Raw genomic sequence first — 18652 nt, 5'->3', positions numbered from 1 at the left:
TCCCCCCGGTACTCCTGCCCCATCCACACACACCTGCTCCCTGTCCCCTGACCGCTCCTGGATCCCCGCTGCCCCATCCAATCCCTCCTTTCATTCATGACAGCCCCCCAGCTCTATCCAACCACCCCTTCTCCCTGTCTGCCCCCTGCCGCCCCATCCAACCCTCCCTCCTTCCTGCCCCCCCAGGACCCCTGCCCCCATTCAACCCCCTGTTCCCCCCTGAACCCTAGCTACACCCCCGCCCCCTGAACTCCCCTGCCTTCTATCCAACCCACCCTGCTCCGTGCCCCCTTACCATGCTGCCTGGAGCACCGGTGACTGGTGATGCTACAGCAACGCCGCCTAGCTGGAGCCGGGCCATGCCACCACTGCCGCCACGCAGCACAGAGCACCGGGTCAGGCCAGGCTCTGCAGCTGCGCTGCCCCAGGAGCTCACAGCCCCGCTGTCCAGAGCACTGCGCCGGCGGCAGAGCAAGTGAGCTGAGGCTGCAGGGGAGGGGGGAAAGCAGAGGAGGGGCTAGGGGCTAGCCTCCTGGGCCAGGAGCTTGGGGGCTGGGCAGGACAGTCCTGCGGGCTGGATGTGGCCCGCGGGCCATAGTTTGCCCACCCCTGACATAGCAGGACGTATGGATGGCGCCTAGGGGTCTTAGGTTTTTTCAAATTAGACACCAAATTTTAAGTATACTTTGAAAATCTTAGCCCTAGTTATCTATTATGACTTAATGATATGTATATGACTTTCCTGATTATAGTGGCTATTTATGTATTAAAAACCTTTAAAAAGTTGCCCATGCCATAAATATATTACAAAATATAAAGAACAACTTTTCCAATAGTGACGCAAACAAAGATCCATGCTGCTAATATAAGGATAATTAAAATAAACACAAATTAGGGTAACTATTCGTCTGTACCCTGAAGAAAAAGATTAACAGATTTGGACTTTGGAGCGGGGCTCACTTCCAAATTCAGGACCGTTTCCAGAGAACACCTTGCGAGGCGCTCCCTTCCATTTCGAGTGAGGATTTTCAGCTCTCATGCCTCCATCTTCCATTGATCTTAACTGTGGGAATTTGGCCTCAGAGAGTGGCAATCTCAACTAGAGTTCCCTTTAATTTTACCTACGCACGTGTGGAATGAATTTTATTCATGTGGTGGTGGTGGGTCCAAGAGGTTTGTGTGTGTGGCGGGGAGGAGGGCCCTCAGGGCTGGGGCAGAGGATTGGGGTGCAGGGGGTGAGGGCTCCAAGGTGGGGCTGGGGATGAAGGGCTCAGGGTTGGGGTGTGTGTGTGTGGGGAGGGGAGTGTCCAGCTGGGGGTGCAGGCTCTGGGGTGGGGCTGGAGAGGAGGGGTTTGGGGTGCAGGCTGCCCAGGGGTTACAGTGGGGAGAGAGGACTCCCCCCAGCTCTCTCTTTCTCTCCACAGCAGCACCTGGGCTGGGGGGAAAGGGAGGCTTCTTCCCTGGGCATGGCAGGTCCGTGCCGGGGATGAGTTGGAGCCAAGGGAGGGGCGCCTCTCCTTCGAGCGCGGCAAGGCCGGGGCAGGTCTGTGTTGGGGCTGCGGGAGGGGCGCCTCTCCCTGCCATGGCCCTGAGCCCCTGTGTGGGGCTTAATAGGCAGCTGCACGGCCATGCAGCTTAGCGGGAACTTAAGTCTCAACGCTTTTGTGACTTAATAAATTATCACCACCTGGAATTCAACCTGGGAACATACTGGAAGCCAGTGCAGATCCCAGAGCACTAGAGTAATGTGCTCCCAATGTGAAACAAGGCCATGACATTCTAAGTTCACCTCTTGTACTAGATTCATTTTAATAATTGCCTCTATTTAGTCCCACATACAGTGCATTAAGCAACCTAATCTTGTGGGTTATATAACTAGCAAGCCCATATTGGGGGAGAGGGGAGGCAAGGCACATGGAAAAAAATATAGAGCTGTCAGGCGATTAAAAAAATTAATCATGATTAATCGCGCTGTTGAACAACAATAAAATACCATTTATTTTAAATATTTTTGGATGTATAGTACACCTCTAACCCGATATAATGCCACCCGGTATAACACAAATTCAGATATAACGTGGTAAAGCAGTGCTCCGGGGACGGGGCGCGGGGCTGCACACTCCGGTGGATCAAAGCAAGTTCGATGTAACGCTATTTCACCTATAACACGGTAAGATTTTTTTGGCTCCCAAGGACAGCGTTATATCGAGGTAGAGGTGTAATTTCAATTACAACAGAGAATACAAAGTGTATCGTGCTCACTTTATATTTATTTTTTATTACAAATACTTGCACTGTAAAAAACAAAAAAATTATTTTTCAATTCATCTCATACAATTACTGTCGTGTAATCTCTTTATCATGAAAGTTGAACTTACAAATGTAGAATTATGTAAAAAAAACAACAACCCTGCATTCAAAAATAAAACAATTTGAAACTTTTTAGAGCAGGCCTGCACAACTCGTAAAGCGCCGAGGGCCATATTACTCCAAAGAAAACAGCTGAGGGCTGACCCTTCCCCCACCACCCCCGCAGCGCCGCCAAGCCCCCCCCGAAACACAACACCCTCCCCCAGCGCCGCCTGCCCCGCAGAAACAAACCCTCCTTTCCCAGCGCTGCCCCACCAAAACAGCAGTATTGAACCGTGGTAATATGTTATAGCACCTCCAGACAGCTGCAACCCTTGGAGAGGGGATGGGAGCCAGACCAGATCAGTAGAACAGGTCAGCCACTGACTCCTCGCTCGCCTGCTCAGCCCCCGCCACTGCCCGCCCGCTCGCCTGCTCAGCTCCCCCCGCCACTGCCCACCCCCCTCTTCAGCCCCCCTTCCTCACCCACCACTTGCCTACTCACCCCCCATGGGCCACACAGTGAGCCCACCTACTCACCCCACGCGGGCCGCATGTTGTGCAGGCCTGCTTTAGAGCCTGCAAGTCCACTCAGTCCTACATTGTGTTCAGCCAATCACTCAGACAAACAAGGTTGGTTACAATTTGCAGGAGATAATGCTGCCCACTTCTTGTTCACAATGTCACCTGAAAGTGAGAACTGGCATTTGCATGGCACTGTTGTAGCTGTGGTTGCAACATATTTACGTGCCAGATGCGCTAAAGAGTCATATGTCCCTTCATGCTTCAACCACCAGTCCAGAGGACTTCCTGTGTGGTTATAGCAAACTTATTTTTATATTTGCTTTAACAGTAAAAGGAACATAGTGTTGTTTTTGTCCAGCTTTCCGTATTTTGAGTTATACGGTATGGCTTTTAAACCCTTCTTGCAGAGAGCACAACTGTAATTATGTAAGAAGTTTCCTTGTTATACAACCTCTCCCCACAGAACATTAAGGGTTGAATTCTGGCATTAGTACTGATATGTTCACACATTAGTGAATGAGCTTGTGAACTGAGATTGAAGGTTCACAGAACTAAATACCTAGAAAGATAAGAAACCATAGCTATGTTAATTAAGGAGTAAACTTCCAGACTCTGTGGGTGGGAAACAAATTAAATTACTGATTGGCATTATCTATGGAGATTCTTTCAGCAACATCATTGTCCCGCCAAATAGTTTTAATCCAGTATTTGAAAGATGCATTCTAAATAGTATTTGAAAGAGGGATCCGCTTACTAAAGAGAGTCTCTCAGAGAAATATAAATCAATGATGTAAAGAGACAAATCTTAAAATCACCCCCTCTAGCATAGATGTCAGCAGTACTGATCTTAATACATGCCAGCTATTGTGGGTTTTTTAATAGTATTGTATTGGTTAAAAAAGCTGAGATAGTATGTGCAAAAGGATGTCAGGCAGTATAATCAAGTCAGCAAAAAAGCTGTACAATAAAACATTGATCTTAATTCTTGAGAACCTTGCATGTTTTCTAAATGTGGGAAGACAGTAAATTGAGACACTAATGTTGTGTCTACGCTTATGGTGTTATGTAGAGTACAGACTGCATGCACAGCTAGTACAGAGATAAATAGCAGTATAGATGGTGGGGCATTGCTTAGGCGAGTGGAGTACACACACGCCAGAACATTAGGGTCTGTACTGTATACAGTTCTTTACATGCCCAAGCAATGCGTCCCACATCTGCACTGTTATTGTTAGTGTAGTGTCCTGCTGCTGGAGCCTTTTCCTGTCACAGTGAAAGGCTTGGGCAGCGGGGAAAGATTCTGGTGGTGGTGAATGCTGTGCTGTGCACGGGGCGGTAGGAAAGTCTCGGCGAGGGGGTGGTACTGTAGAGAGAGGCTCTGGTGGGTGTGGTGTGGTGCAGGGCAGCATGGAAAGTGTTGGCAGGGGAGTGGGTGGGTGCCACTTGCAGGGTGGAGGAAAAAGGCTCTGCCTGGGCAACGGGGAAAGGCTCTGGCAGGGAGGGTGGGGTGGACGCTTTGCCCAGGGCTGCAGCGAAGGACTCCCCGTGCCTCTCCCCTCCAGACCCTTTAACTGCCACATGTATCTACACGTCAGCATGGACGCAGCCTGCTTTTCACTGCAGTGTGTAGTTGTGTGTACCCTACATGCCACCGCAAGTGTAGGCAAGCCCTTAGAAGAGGAGCAAATCAACTATGCCTCTGATGCCAGCCTTAGAAACAAATTACTTGCTCACATTGCCTGGCCAAGAAGAGGAGTGGGAAGGAGGGGACAGTTTCCTCATAAACCTTGCCATTGCTCACAAAAGTCATCACACCTCATTTACAGTTAAGAACCCTAGTAAATAGGACCTTGACACGTATTTGGCGATCTTTTCCTACCGAATAATTGAGTTTTGATTCTGCTGTTTTGTTAATCTCTTCAGGTAAAGAGCTCAAATATTGTAAAATGAAGGTAGACTTTTATGGCTTCACTATTGCACTACTCCACCAGACAGGAGAAGGAGTTTTGGCTAAATGGGACAAAGTCCCTGGGGAATATAACAAGAGCACTATCTGAGCCTGATTCTCATCCACACAAAGGCCCTTTATGCTGCTCTGACAGTGTGAAAGGACACTAAAATGGGGATAAAAGTAAAGCAGGTGTAGTGTAAATGGAATCTGGACTCATGTAATTTTTAGCTCTCGGAGTCCCACTGCTATCAATGATGATCATGTGACCAATATTTATGCTCTCCTTTTAGGTTGAAATGCTAAATCTGGGGGGAAAGGCAGTAGTATCTCCTAGTTTTAACTGTTACTGAAAAGTTTCAAATGTACATGCCATATAAAAGGAAACTATGATGTAGTGTTGACCCATTTGGAAATAATAGAAATGTCTAACTGCATTTTGTTTCCTCCCCTAAAATTCCACTGTATTAACACTACTAAAAGTATTGAAATGAAATCTCTCCATTTTATTTTAGGGAACAAATAAAAAGAGTTAAAGATTCTGAAGATGTCCCCATGGTGCTAGTAGGAAACAAATGTGACTTACCTTCCAGAACAGTAGATACAAAACAAGCTCAGGACTTAGCACGAAGTTATGGAATTCCTTTCATTGAAACATCAGCAAAAACAAGACAGGTAAAGTTCAAAACAAAAACACACAAGCAGAATTTCAAGAACTGAATCTTGAAAGTACCCGAGCATTCAAAACTCCAGCAACTGCCAAAATTTGGTATTAATGCGTATTTCTCTAGAGGAAAATTTGTGGTCTTTTGCCATTCTTTGGTCTCCCAGACAACTGGTTCTCATTCACTGATCAATGGTGCATTGCAATAGTTCAGACTTAAGGAATGAGACCCGGGGCCTCTGTTGCATTCAGCTACTAAGCAATAGCATATTTCTTCAAGTTTTACTTGATTTTTTTAGTAGTTTGAGAGTCTGTTTCACTTTATAAAAATAAATAAATAAATAACAGGGAGTGAAGGACATGAATCACTTTCTTAGTGAAAGTGTTCAGCAGTCAGACAATTAACCAGAGTTCTGAGTTCTCGTTCTTGGCTAGCAAAAAAGTGTAATTTATGCTTAGAATCAGAATAGGGCTATTGAAGGAAAGAAGCTGTCTCAAAGGGGAATGTTGCTGCACACTGCCCAGGTGGTGGATTCATGCCTACACCAGTGGGTAGAACTCCTTTGGAAATCCATGTATAAATTATGCATTTTACACATCCACAGAATGTCCAGATTAATGCAAATTATGCTGTTTTGCTACTACTACCCAGTTTTCTGACCATCTTTAACCTAATAGACTAACTCTCACAACCTCTAAATAGAGAGTAAAAGTCACTGAGAAGAAAATTCAGGAGTTCTAAATTGGATGTGCAGTAATATTTGGAGCATAAACCTATGTCAAGGAAGATTCCAAAGTCATAAAACTTTAGGACTAGAGGGTAAACTAAAAGTGTCTTAAATAAGCCAAGTGGCATACAAACTGGCTGAAAAACGATAAACGTTACAGTGTTTCTGTCTGGGAGGTCCTGCGTGTGTCTCATTAACAAGACACTAGGTAGGACAAAAATGGAAAAATTAGGAAATAAACAGCAAACAAATATTGCTTTGGACTATTAATTCTGTACTATCATTTAGTGTTGTAATTTTTTGTTTAACTTTCTTAAACAATGATCTTTGTTATAGAAATCTACCTCCCCTTTCCCTTTCCAAGATAGCTTTTATAGAATCCATTGCTAACATATTTGAAATGACTTCTTAGGAATACATTTCAAAACAGAAACATAATTAATGTACCTATTCTTTGATTTCTTTTCGTGCTTATCCGATTTTCTTTTCATGCTTGCCTGATACAAAATTGCTTGTTCAATCACCATTCAAAAGTCTGTGCAGTTTTATCTTTGCTTAAAATTTAGTTTAAGAATTGTCACAAATCTATTTGGTATTTGATTTTTTACCTCTTAATAGGAGACTTTTAAAGAGCTTATGCCCAACCTTCATGTAGATTTTAAAAGGCAGTATACCAGCCTGATTAAACACAGATGAAATTGTCATCTCTTCCATTGTCACATTTGAAAATCTTGTTCAGATACTACTGATTTTTGGGTGCTTACATTTTGAGTATTCATGTGAGATGTTTTAAAGAGGCCCTGAGCATAAATCCTTGGGGAAATAAGGCTTCTGTAAAGGTGTCTTGAATTTGAAGCACAGAAATTTAGGATGCAAAATAGCTAATCACTCTTGAAAATCTTGCCTTCTAGGAATTGAATCATTAGTTTTTTGTTTTTTATTTTTGGTAAATCAACAATATCATTATAGATTAAGTACCTTTTTATGGAACCACAATGATGTGCTCTCAAACACAGAAAATATTGTAAAAAGGGAACTGGATGAAGAACATTGTCTTTAATTTTACCAAGATGCTACCTTTAATGATTGTGTGTGTGTGAGAGAAAGAGGGGGAGAGAGACATTCTCTCTCAAAATAACTCTTTTAAAATGAGGGGTGTCAAACATATAGCCTCTAGGCCACATCTAGCCCACGTGAAATATTCAGACTGTCTAGAAGTTAAGCTTTCATTTAGGAGAGATTTTTAGGCCTAGTGGTTGCAAAGACTACCTTTCAAACATGAACAGACTGTAAGTGATGAAGTGATGTCTTTTAGAGGCTGCAGAAAGCCTGAAACAATGAGGTAGAAATGTCCCACCCCTCTCTTAATCTCATTGGTGCATTTGCTCTAATGGTCAATGATGATGCTTCAACATTAACTAATTGCTGACTATTTTAGCAGATAGAATGAGGGAAGAGGCTGAATGTGAAGCCCTAGGGGAGCTGGGAGCTTCTGAAGGGGAAAAAAATGTAGAGTGGAGCAGAGAGGGGAGAGACAAAGGGCTTGTCCATGCACAGTTTTTGTTGCAGCAGCAGGTATAAACCTTTATGGTGATATAACATTGTCCATACTAGGGGGTTGCATTAATTCTCCACTTTAGTTTTTGGTACCAGTTTAGTTTAAATCAGTACAAATACTATATAGAGATGGCCAGAGAGCGAGAAGGAGAGATTTTTTTGAAAGGAGGGTAGGGAAGAGCAGGAATAAGAATGGTGATAAAGGTGTGCATATTTTTTCAAAGTGATATTGAATGTGACAATAAGGTACTTAACAAAAAACTGAAGATTTAGTTACTGCAGAAAGGTCACATTCTCTATTTTTGTGCCAACTTCACATTAAAATCAGCAGGAGTTCTGCAGGAGGATTGGCTCCATAATTTATATCCTTGTTCATGGACCATAATTAAAAAAATTAAATAAAAAAAATTGGCCTTCTGTATCAAATAAATCTGACATCCATAAATAACATAACTAACATCTTGGCCTCTGTATTTAGTTTTCTGTGTGTTTGTCTTACCTCGTAGAATCAATTCAGCCTTGGCATATGAGGAAGCAGCTCCTAGTGAAATCAAAAGGAGTTGCACCTCTTTAAACTAGGGATGATTTTTGTTTAAGGCTAGATTTTGCAACCATTGCAAGTACTTTTTTACCTTTTATAGGAGATGCACAAAGAGTAACTTCAGGACTGAGCCCAAAATGTGTTTGAACCTAGGGTTGTACGTTTTCCTTCTGTGTTACTTAATTTCTCTTCCAACTCCCATAATAGTATTTGATTAAAAGGAGAGTGTGGGTGAGGGTGTATGTATGGGTGAGAATTCCTTGAATTGTAACACTAGCCACAAAAGGCTTGATTTATTGTGGAGAATGCATATTTAGACACATTTTGAAAACATTTTATTGGAGAGTTGATATAAATGACTGACTACTCATTTTTTTTATTTTAACTGCCTGTTGTATGAACACATAAGTCCCACATAGATGAACCCCAGCTCATACTGGGAGTTCTAGTGAAGTAAGTGGTGCTCCATTTACAGGACTCCACTTGTACAGTTCTCACTGTCAGGGCTGTAGAAATAAAAAAACTTAAATATAAAAAATTGTTACTTGAACCAATTTGCTATTTGCAGATATCATGCCAAAGATCTATGTAAAATAATGGTACCTTATTTATGTAAAGTGTGCAGCCATTATATTTTATTATGAGGGACTGGTAGCATGACCTATTAAGGTTGCCCCACACTTCCCTTAAGGCCCTGTTTTCAGTTGCTTGTAATTTTTTCCAACTTCAACTATCCAGCTAAAATTTTCCATGCCTGGTGTCTGTCTCAGGTTGGTGTTTTTTGAGGGGAAATTTCAGCCAAGTAGTTCAGACATTTCTGAGAATTAGGCTAGGGCAAAATACATTGTTTTGGTCATGTCTTTATATAAAAAAAAAAAGTCTAGTGAGCATATATTTGTAAAGCTCAAAACACCCCATGCTTTGGAGTAGGGACTTGAAATTTGGGAGATGGTGGCCTTTGTGTCAGTGATATTCCTGGAATGGCGCCTAAGATTCCTGAGTCTTGCTGTTCCTTTGCTGTCAGCACATATCTGGGAAATCCACTGGCAAAAGGGGTATCTCATTGCCCTCTACTGCTGGTCCACAAAGAAGATGACATCGTACTACTGCTAAGTGGCAGATGTCTGTGTGGTGGATCTAAAGGTTCTAACTCTGCCTATGACCCATATAGGTGCCAGGGTATACATGCCATATTTTTTGTTTAATTTGCTTTTTTAAAAAAACCTTGGAAATCACACACAACAAAACATCAAAACACTATTAAAAGAACGCGATTAAGGCTGCAAAGTCAAACACTCATACGTTAGGAGATTGCAGAATTAAGGTTGCCTGTGGAACCTTAATTTGTCCCCCTGGTGTGTATGCATTTTGAGAAAATCTTTAATTACATGATCATGTATTCTATTTTTCCCAAAGGCCCATGCCTTACTCAGTGCGCAGGATGGATGGTTGTCACTTAATGAATAGCTGTTTAATATTTTGTTTTATCTTCATTGTTAAATTTGTGGCCCTGGGCCTTATTTGCTATACACGTCTGAAGATCAAATTATTCATTTTCTCATGGGCTTCTTATGGCACTCGTCACTATACCTTCTGAGTGCTTCACAAATATTTATGAATTTTACAATACACCTGTAAAATGAGGGTGCATTATTTATCACCATATTACAGATAAGCAGCTGTGGCCTAGAGAGATTAAGATCAAAAGTACTCACTAATTCTTTCAGTTTGCAGGGTGGGTGATTTAAATTAGTGATTCAAATCACCAGTTTGAACCATGATTTAAATCCACAAACAGGAAACCAGTTAAATAGTTGATTTTAATCTTGGTTTGCATTTGTTCTTTCTAGTTATTTTTCTGAAGAAAAATTGATGGTCATCTGTTGGTAACCATTAAAACATGTTGATTTACAACTACGTAGAGCCTTTACACTATTTTTTTTTCTTTTTGTTAGCCAGGAGGATACACTGTATCTATATGTATTTATTTAAGCATTTATATAGCTTAACTGACACTCAGATTCTCAATTTTTACATTTTTTTATTACGTTGGAAAATGGTGAATGGTTAATTTTTCCTTGTGTTTTGTGTCAAGATCTACTTGGATGGACATTAAAAAAAATTAATTAAATAAAACTACCTTAAATGTGCTGGATACATTAATAAGAAAAAGTTTAAGTATTTTGCATTTAAAATTGATTTATTAAACAAAGGAGATATATGTAGTTAATGAATTGAACAGATTGTTTTCAGTCATGTCCTTTAAGATTTTAGAATGAGTAGTGCTCACACCCTATCATACATTGTTTTATTGATACACTAGAAGAGAGAAAACGAGCTTTGTTGCTTTTTCAACTCCCAGTTGATTTTTTTAACTTTGAATGAACTAGTAAGTGAACTGAATAACTGACATGATGAAAATAGTCTCTCTGCACCTTCAGAAGAGGCTGCTGGTGTCGGAAGCTGACTAAGCACTTCAGCAAACTCTGATTCCAAGTGCTTAGCCAGTGACTTCCATCAATTCATTGGTTTTACTTTCTTTAAAACTTGACAGCAAACATGTACTGTTTTAATATTTTTTTGTTTAGTTAAATGATTTTATTAAGTGAAGGCCTAAAGCTAGGTTGTTAATTTCAAATTTAATTTTAAATAGGTTTATTTTTAAAAAATAAACTTGTATTTATTTTAAATTAAAAATATCAGTTTAAATAAAAATCCAATTTTTAGGTTTTTTTTAAAAATAATTTTTATTCACCCTGGACTAGATGTTCTTAAGTATTATTTGCAAAAGGACAATATATGAATATACTGTAGGCGTTCTGGCCTATGTTCAGATAGCCTTTTATTTTTGTAAATAGTCACATTTTAAACTAGCCATCTGGCTATGTACAAGGAGTCTACAACAACATCTCAAGTACACTGTGCTGCAAGGTCTTGTGTGTCATGGGCCTTTAACGTTTTTAAAGTAGACCAGTACTCTACAGACATATGAACTTCTCCATTAAAGAGCATGTAATATATTTAATTTTGTAATTGCTTAAAGAAAAGTGTTGACATACTGAAAAGGGCTATTCTTTTTACTTTCTGGTGGTGCCACTATGACCTTGAATTACCATCAATTTATTAACTTTATGAAGTGAGCCTAAAAGAGAAACAGTAATGCAAAGGTTTTTTTTTTAAAAAGTATTAGTTGCTTTTTTTAAACATCTCACTGTGGTGACTGACTCTTTAAAAATTGTCCCTTGTGTAGATTGTCACACTAGTTAAACTAGCAAATATCTCTTGTTAAAAGATGTTCTTTCTAGTATGACTCCTGTTAACTAGAGTCCTAATGTTATGTTCTTGGTGGCGGTCGTAGCAACTTCTTTTCTCTCTGCATCGCTAACGCAAAATCACACCTCCTGATATTGGTGATGGGGACATTGGCATTATGAAGTCAAATTAAGGCGCATTGTCTTATTTCTGATATCACAGCTACAGAATCAAATTTCATATTTCTTCTGCAAAACAGTAAACCCTAAGTGTCTTGATTTCTGCACAGCATGTGTTCTGGCACACTGCAGCTGATCACTATTTATTCTCTCTGTGTGAATAAGATGCCCCCCCCTCCCCGACCTCCCAGGAAAACATGAAAATATGAGCTTTACTTGGCTTACATTTTTTGTAAATGTTCTTCTACAGACTATTAGATTTTTAAATGTAAGAATTGTCAGGCCGTCAGTATTTTGTGGATATGAATTTAAGCTCCCCCTCTTCTGAAGAGGGTAGATTTTATTTCTTGAGCTTAATTTTATTTTATTTATCCATAAACACACAAACAAAAGTACAGTGTTTCATCTTCAGGATCAGATGGCTGTTGTTCAGAGAAACCTTCAGATAGCAAACTCAGACTTTTGAATGATTAATTTTAAATGTGATCTCCTGTGGCATCGTATATAGCAAATTAGAGTTAATAGCAATATCAGTAAATATTAGATTTATTTTTGTTTCCTGGGATTCTCTCTGATCTCAGTTGCACACACCGTGCATAGATATGCTTTTAGACAATTTAATCATTCTTACATAAAGGTTGTAAAAATGTAATTATAAAAATTATAGGGGCAGACTGTGTGCATTAGCCAAAGTAGATTGAAGTTGAGGTAAACCGATGTAATGTGTTCTTCTCAACTCAAGTTAAACTTGTTTACGGAAAGCAGATGCCCTGATCCTTGGAGCTGGAAGAGCTGTGATCAGCGCAGGACCTGAGGAGGTAGGTAGAGCTGCAGCTGATTGGCTCTGCCAAATTTAAAGGCTCACCCAAAATGGTTGGCTCCAGGAGAGGGTAAACAAAAAGGTGGCTTACCTGTTTGTTTACCCAGTCCTGGGGCCAGACATTTTGGGCTCCAGTGCCGTAGATTTCAGTAGATCTTTCTGCGGGCCTTTAAATTTGGCAGAGCCAATCACCTGCAGTTCTCTGAAATAGCCATTTGGCAACTTTGGGTTGCTGATACACCTTTCTGTCTTTCAACTGGTTAGTTATCTCAGGTTTTCTCCCAGTTTTTCTTTTATTGTTGAAGAGATGGCGTATTCTCACAATGCCCTAAACACAGAGCTGTAAGAGAGAGTGGGTGGGTGCTATAGAGTTGTCTGTTGTGGCTGTGCTACTCAGATTGCCCTCATGATAGGGGATTCCTTTTCTGGCTGATGTGGCCAGCTTTACAGCCGCTGCACCACCATGTTGCAAAGGTACCATAGCAATTGCCTGGATCTGGCTCAGACAGTGTAGACTAGAGCTGCTTTTTGTGGTAACTTATGAACTTTTCATCCTACAATCTGTAACAGAACTTGCTATTTCTCTACTTTGGAGAAATAACTTACGAGCGATAATATGCATGTTATTTCTGGTGTGGTGTAAATTGTTGACTCATTATTTTAGAAACAGAACATTTAATTCAAGGCACATTATTTTAAAGGGAGACTCTGTGTTTCATCCAGAGATATTCTTCTGATAAAATTAGGGCTAACAGTATTTGTACCTTGGCTGGCAAATGAGTTCCATTTAAAAAACAACACTCACTCACTCCCCTTCCCCTTCCACCCCACCAAACAAACACTACCACCAACCTGTGGTCACTTTAAAAATTTAACAATACAGCATTGAGTTAAATATTGCCCATATGAGTAGATGTTTCTTTGTATCTGTTCTTGAAATATGTAGCATAACCTTCCCTGATGTAAAGCTCTCATGTAGAGATCTACATGAGGGCAAATCTTGCTGCTTTAAAGAGTAGACAGTAGCTACCCACTTGACCAAAGAATGCAAAGGCCCCAAATTAGAGGTGTAGATCTGCCTGCCTAAATAATTCCAAAAGACTGGAATAGGTGACTGAGGAACCTTAAATAAAAACATGCTCCCTTCTTAGTTCCAAAGCTACTGTACTTACATTGTGCATTAAAACATTCACAATCCTAATATGATATGCAACTTTATCTGAGCAATAAATAATGTTGATAACTCCCTCATCCCCCACAACAAATTGGTCCATATCCTGTTTTGGCAAATTTCTGTCTTCCTATAAAAAGGTTGAAGGGCTTTAAGCACAAAGCAGCATAGTGGCTTTGCATCACCCAGATCCTACTTCTTGATTTTAAGTCTGCCTCTAACTTGTTCTTGTTAGTTATAATAACAGTTATCAAGCCAAACTTACCACTCTCTAAAGATGTTTTTAAAAAAATGCATAAATGACACATGTTTTCCCTAGCAAAATTGGGTATAGAAATAAGTCTTAAAACTAACCTTTAAAACAAGACAGGGATAACTCCAGTATAGAGCATCAATTAAAGAACATGGAGCCACGGGATCTGTCTGAGACAGTATAGACATGGTGCTCCTCCCTTCCTCTGATAGGCAGGCTCTTGCTTTCCGTCTGCAGACTGAACATGAACACAGCCCTTAGAATTACTTGTGCTCCATATACCTACATTTCTCAAGTAAAGCTCATACTTTCAGTGTTTTTTCTGCGATGGATGTCCCAGTACATCAGATTTTGTCAATAAAGCAGATTTTAAGGAGTTGTGTTTTACAATGCAGAGAGTGGAGGATGCTTTTTATACATTGGTGCGAGAGATTCGACAGTACAGAGTGAAAAAAATCAGCAAAGAAGAAAAGACTCCAGGGTGCGTGAAAATTAAAAAATGTCTTGTAATGTAACAGGGTAAGTTTTGTAATAGGGTAAGTTTTGCAAATTAATTTTGGGCAGAAAAGCTGATAATCAGTTTCACGTAAATCAGATATCTTATGGCTTCTCAGTAGTAATTATATAATTTCAAAATATTAAGTACAAAATTAATCAAACTTCTATTTTCCTTTATTAACATTTAGTTTTGAGCTTTGGTTTCCTAGCAATAGAGTATTTTTTTAAACAATACCTTACTAGCTATTGGTCTGTTCTGTTTTGTGATTTTTGACAAATGGGTAGGAGGAGCTCCATACTCTGACCTTGGGCAAGCTACTTAATCTCCGTGCTTCCATTGTCTGTAAAATGGGTATCATGATATGTGCCAACTTCATGGGGAGTGTTCTGAGGAAAAATTTGTAGATTCCACAGTAGTGAAGGCCAGGGATAGATCTTCAAATTGCTTTACAAATAGCTGATTCTCTCTCTTCAACTGTCTACATTTTCAGATGAAGAAACTGAAGTTAAATGCTTTGCTCAGTGTGATAAATAGATGGTATCTACATGGGAATTAGAACACAGGAGTTCTTGGGTCCCAAGCCTGTCCTCAGAGCACCTCTGTCTTCCACTTAATCACTTCAGGAAATGCATCTGAATTCTTTCCTCCCTTGTGCCAGTTGTAATACCATCAGATTTCATCAGACAACTGATTAGGATGGGAGAGAGGGAAGGATGATTTTTATCTTTTAAATATCTTTGTTGTAAAAAGGAAGAGAAACTTTTGTAAAGAAATAAGAGAAAATACAAATGTAAGTACAATATATAGCTATATTAATCATATAAAACAGTGTTTCATATTTTCTGGTTTATGTTAGAAGAACTAAGAACCAAAGCAAAATGGGAAGAGAGAAAGCTATGAGAAATGAAGAAAAGATAACATTCAAGACATAGCATGTCATCAAGAAGTAATGCATTCAGTCTGTTTCTAGCACTGTTTCACCAGACCCTCAAAAGAGCTCCCTGTACCCATTTCCATTCCATTAGTTCTGTTGCTCTGGGTGCAGCAGTGCAGATCTTGGGTGATTCCTCTTCACTCACTTGACAGGCCGAATGATGACCACTCGCTGCCCACTCTCTAGAACCCCACCTTTGTCTTTGCCAGTTTGATTTTTGTCTCACTCAGAACAACATGCATGAAGGTAGTGGAGTTGGACTGTCATTTGGGTTCAAAGCCGTGAAAGCTAAGGAAAAAGAGAAACTCCACCCCAACTGTGGCTCTTGGCAGTTGTGCTTTGCCATTGGGATCATGAGCATTTTATCTTATCCGAGGAGGGAAAAAAATCCACAATCTCATTGGAATGAGTTAGTGGTTGAAGTGATGGCTATGAAAGACAAAACCAAGCTGCATAGGAGTTCTCTCCAAAATATTGGCATAATGAGATAGTGGCTGTGGGCAGTTCCTCTGGCTGTGACTGACAAAGCCAGCCCATTCAGTTCATGTACAGGGGAAAGAAGCCTTCCCTTGGATAGCCGTGGGATTAGGTGGAAGTAGTACTTGAAGACTTCCTGAGGAAAGGGATGTCAGTGAGTTCCCCAGTTCCTTTTCCTCTGGCCTGTAAAATGTTTGAATCTAAATCTTACTGGTGGACTTTGAACTCCTCCCAGGAGTTCTATAAAGGCTTTGAGGAAGGTTCCCTAAGGGTCAATACTGGTCTCTTAGTAAAAGTCTCTTCATTGCTTGGCACTATCCTTTCACAAACTTCTATAAATGCTTTGGTGGGTCACTGTTCAGAGAAGGGAGAAGTATCTTATTGTGATGGGTTGGATCACAGAAACCCCCTTGGAAGCTGCCACCTGATGTGCCAAGACTACTTCTACCCCTGCCTTCCCTGCCAACTCAGGACCCAGCCCCCCGTCTTGCTGAACCAGACACTCCCGTCTGCTCCAACAAAGACCCAGGGTCTGAATTACTTGCCCCAAAGCTGCAGGTTTACCTGAAAGCAGCTCACAGAAGTGTGCTTGTCTTTAACACTCAGATGACCAACTCCCAATGGGATCTAAACCCAAATAAATCCATTTTACTCTGTATAAAGCTCAAGTAGGGTAAACTCGTAAATTGTTCACCCTCTATAACACTGATAGAGAGAGATGCACGGCTGTTTGCTCCCCCCAGGTATTAGTACATTACTGTAGGTCAATTAATAAGTAAAAAGTGATTTTATTAAATACAGACAGTCACGAAGCAAAATAAAATGTGCAAATCTATGTCTAATCAAATTGAATACAGATAATCTCACCCTTAGAGATGCTTCAGTAAGATTTTTTTCCTCAGACTGGACACCTTCCAGGCTTTGGCACAATTCTTTCCCCTGGTACAGCTCTTGTTCCAGCTCAGGTGGTAGCTGGGGAATTCTTCGTGATGGCTCCTCTCTCCTCTTTGTTCTGTTCCACCCCTTTATATATCTTTTGCATAAGGCGGGAATCCCTTGTCCCTCTCTGGGTTCCCACCCCCTCCTTCTCAATGGAAAGACACCAGGTTAAAGATGGATTCCAGTTCAGGTGACATGATCACATGTCACTGCAAGACTTCATTGCCCACTTGCCAGCACACATGTATACAGGAAGACTTACAGGTAAAATACACCCATCTGCAGACAATTGTCCTGGCTAATGGGAGTCATCAAGATTCTAAACCACCATTAATACATAATTACAATAGGCCCTCAGAGTTATATTTCATATTTCTAGTTTCAGATACAAGAGTGGTACATTTATACACTCAGTAGATAATAAGCTTTGTAATGATACCTTACAAGAGACCTTTTGCATGAAGCATATTCCAGTTACATTATATTCACTCATTATCAAATTTTTATTAAATCATGTAGACTGCAACGTCACACTTACGACTTAGTGTCTGAGTTGACCCCCAGTACCTGCTAAGGAATAAAGTCTTTAAAGAAGATTGAAAATAACATGGTTGTGTAGTTTTATTCACTTTGTTCAGGATTCCCTTTTGCTCCATCTTTCAGTCTAGCAGATCATGCAGAGCACCTTCATCACTCCTCACACCTGGATTTTTTGATAAATCTGCACAGGCTATATATGCTTCCGGAAGATTTGAGGGATAAATGACTCTCCTTACCTAGACTGGATTCTGCAATTATGCTTTGCTCAAAAAAGATATGATATATTTTATGGAATATATTGGCTTAAAGGTTTTCTTTGTATTAAATTTGGAGTTTACTGCTAGAAAGTTCCACACAGACTTGTTTCCAGATGAGTTATTTGCTGGCTGTTGGAGTTACAATATGAGGTTTTCTATTCTTCCCTTCTCAGGAGAGTTTTAGAAATATCGATAGATGTGCTGCTGCAGCGCGTCTGGGAAAGACGCGCTCTGCCAATGGGAGTGCGCTCTCCCATCAGCATAAAAAACTTGCATCCGCAAGCAGAAGAAGCTGTGTCAGCGGGAGAAGTTCTTATGTCAGTGTAACTTATGTCATTCGGGAAGGGGTGGAATATTCAGACCCTTGAGTGACATAAATTTTGCTGACATAGGCTTAGTCCCTTTAGCTGAGAATACCCTGAATGGTGTTCCTCAGGAGTCGCTTAGATATTCCACTAATGTCGTCTGCTCCTCTCAAATGGCTCACTGGGCATTATGGGTTTAGCCATGGTGTGGGACAATAGCTTATCCGAGCTCTGTATGATAGCTGTTCACTTCAAACTGGTTAGACTCCCCCCCTCCCTTTTTTAAAAGAAACGCATTCAGTTGTATTTCCCTAAGCCTTTTCTTCCGGGAAAAGTAGTCACGCCTTTGCACTTAGGATACAGGAGAGAGAGACTCTGGAGATTACTTCCTAAGTATAAGCTTAGTTCTGGTATTTTGGAAAGGGCAGCTTTCTTTTGTGCATGTGTCTGGAAGTAGACCCAAGCCGCCCTCCTAACTCCTAAGCAAAGATTTTGGGCTGTGTTGACCTTTTCTCTCTGTGGACTTGCTTGGGAAAGAGAGGCTGGAATCTCGTTTTCTTTGTTTGCTTCCCACTGAGAATCTCCTCAGACTCTTGGATCCATTTCTATGCGTCGTCTATGCGTCTCTATCCTTTCTCTCTTCACTTGTTTCCCAGAATAGTAGTCTTCCCCCAGATCAGGAGAAACCTTTTGACAAATTTCTGGTCAACTGGT

General features: G+C 40.7%; 1 protein-coding gene across 4 annotated transcripts in view; it reads left to right on the top strand.

The window, feature by feature from the left end:
* KRAS (KRAS proto-oncogene, GTPase) overlaps nt 1–18652 on the top strand; it is a 42464-nt gene that overhangs the window by 15617 nt on the left and 8195 nt on the right. For 2 of the 4 annotated variants that reach the window (XM_044993716.1, XM_044993722.1), the window contains exons 4-5: nt 5338–5497; nt 14383–14468. In XM_044993716.1, the coding sequence (XP_044849651.1) occupies nt 5338–5497; nt 14383–14468 (246 nt within the window). Of the gene's footprint in view, nt 1–5337; nt 5498–14382; nt 14507–18652 lie in introns of all 4 variants that reach the window. The other 2 variants (XM_044993697.1, XM_044993707.1) reach the window with 2 other exon arrangements.

Source organism: Mauremys mutica, chromosome 1 (genome assembly GCF_020497125.1).
Source record: "Mauremys mutica isolate MM-2020 ecotype Southern chromosome 1, ASM2049712v1, whole genome shotgun sequence".
NCBI classification, from domain to species: domain Eukaryota; kingdom Metazoa; phylum Chordata; order Testudines; family Geoemydidae; genus Mauremys; species Mauremys mutica.
The sequence above is the reverse complement of the archived record's forward strand: the minus strand, read 5'-3'. Positions and strand labels throughout refer to the sequence as shown.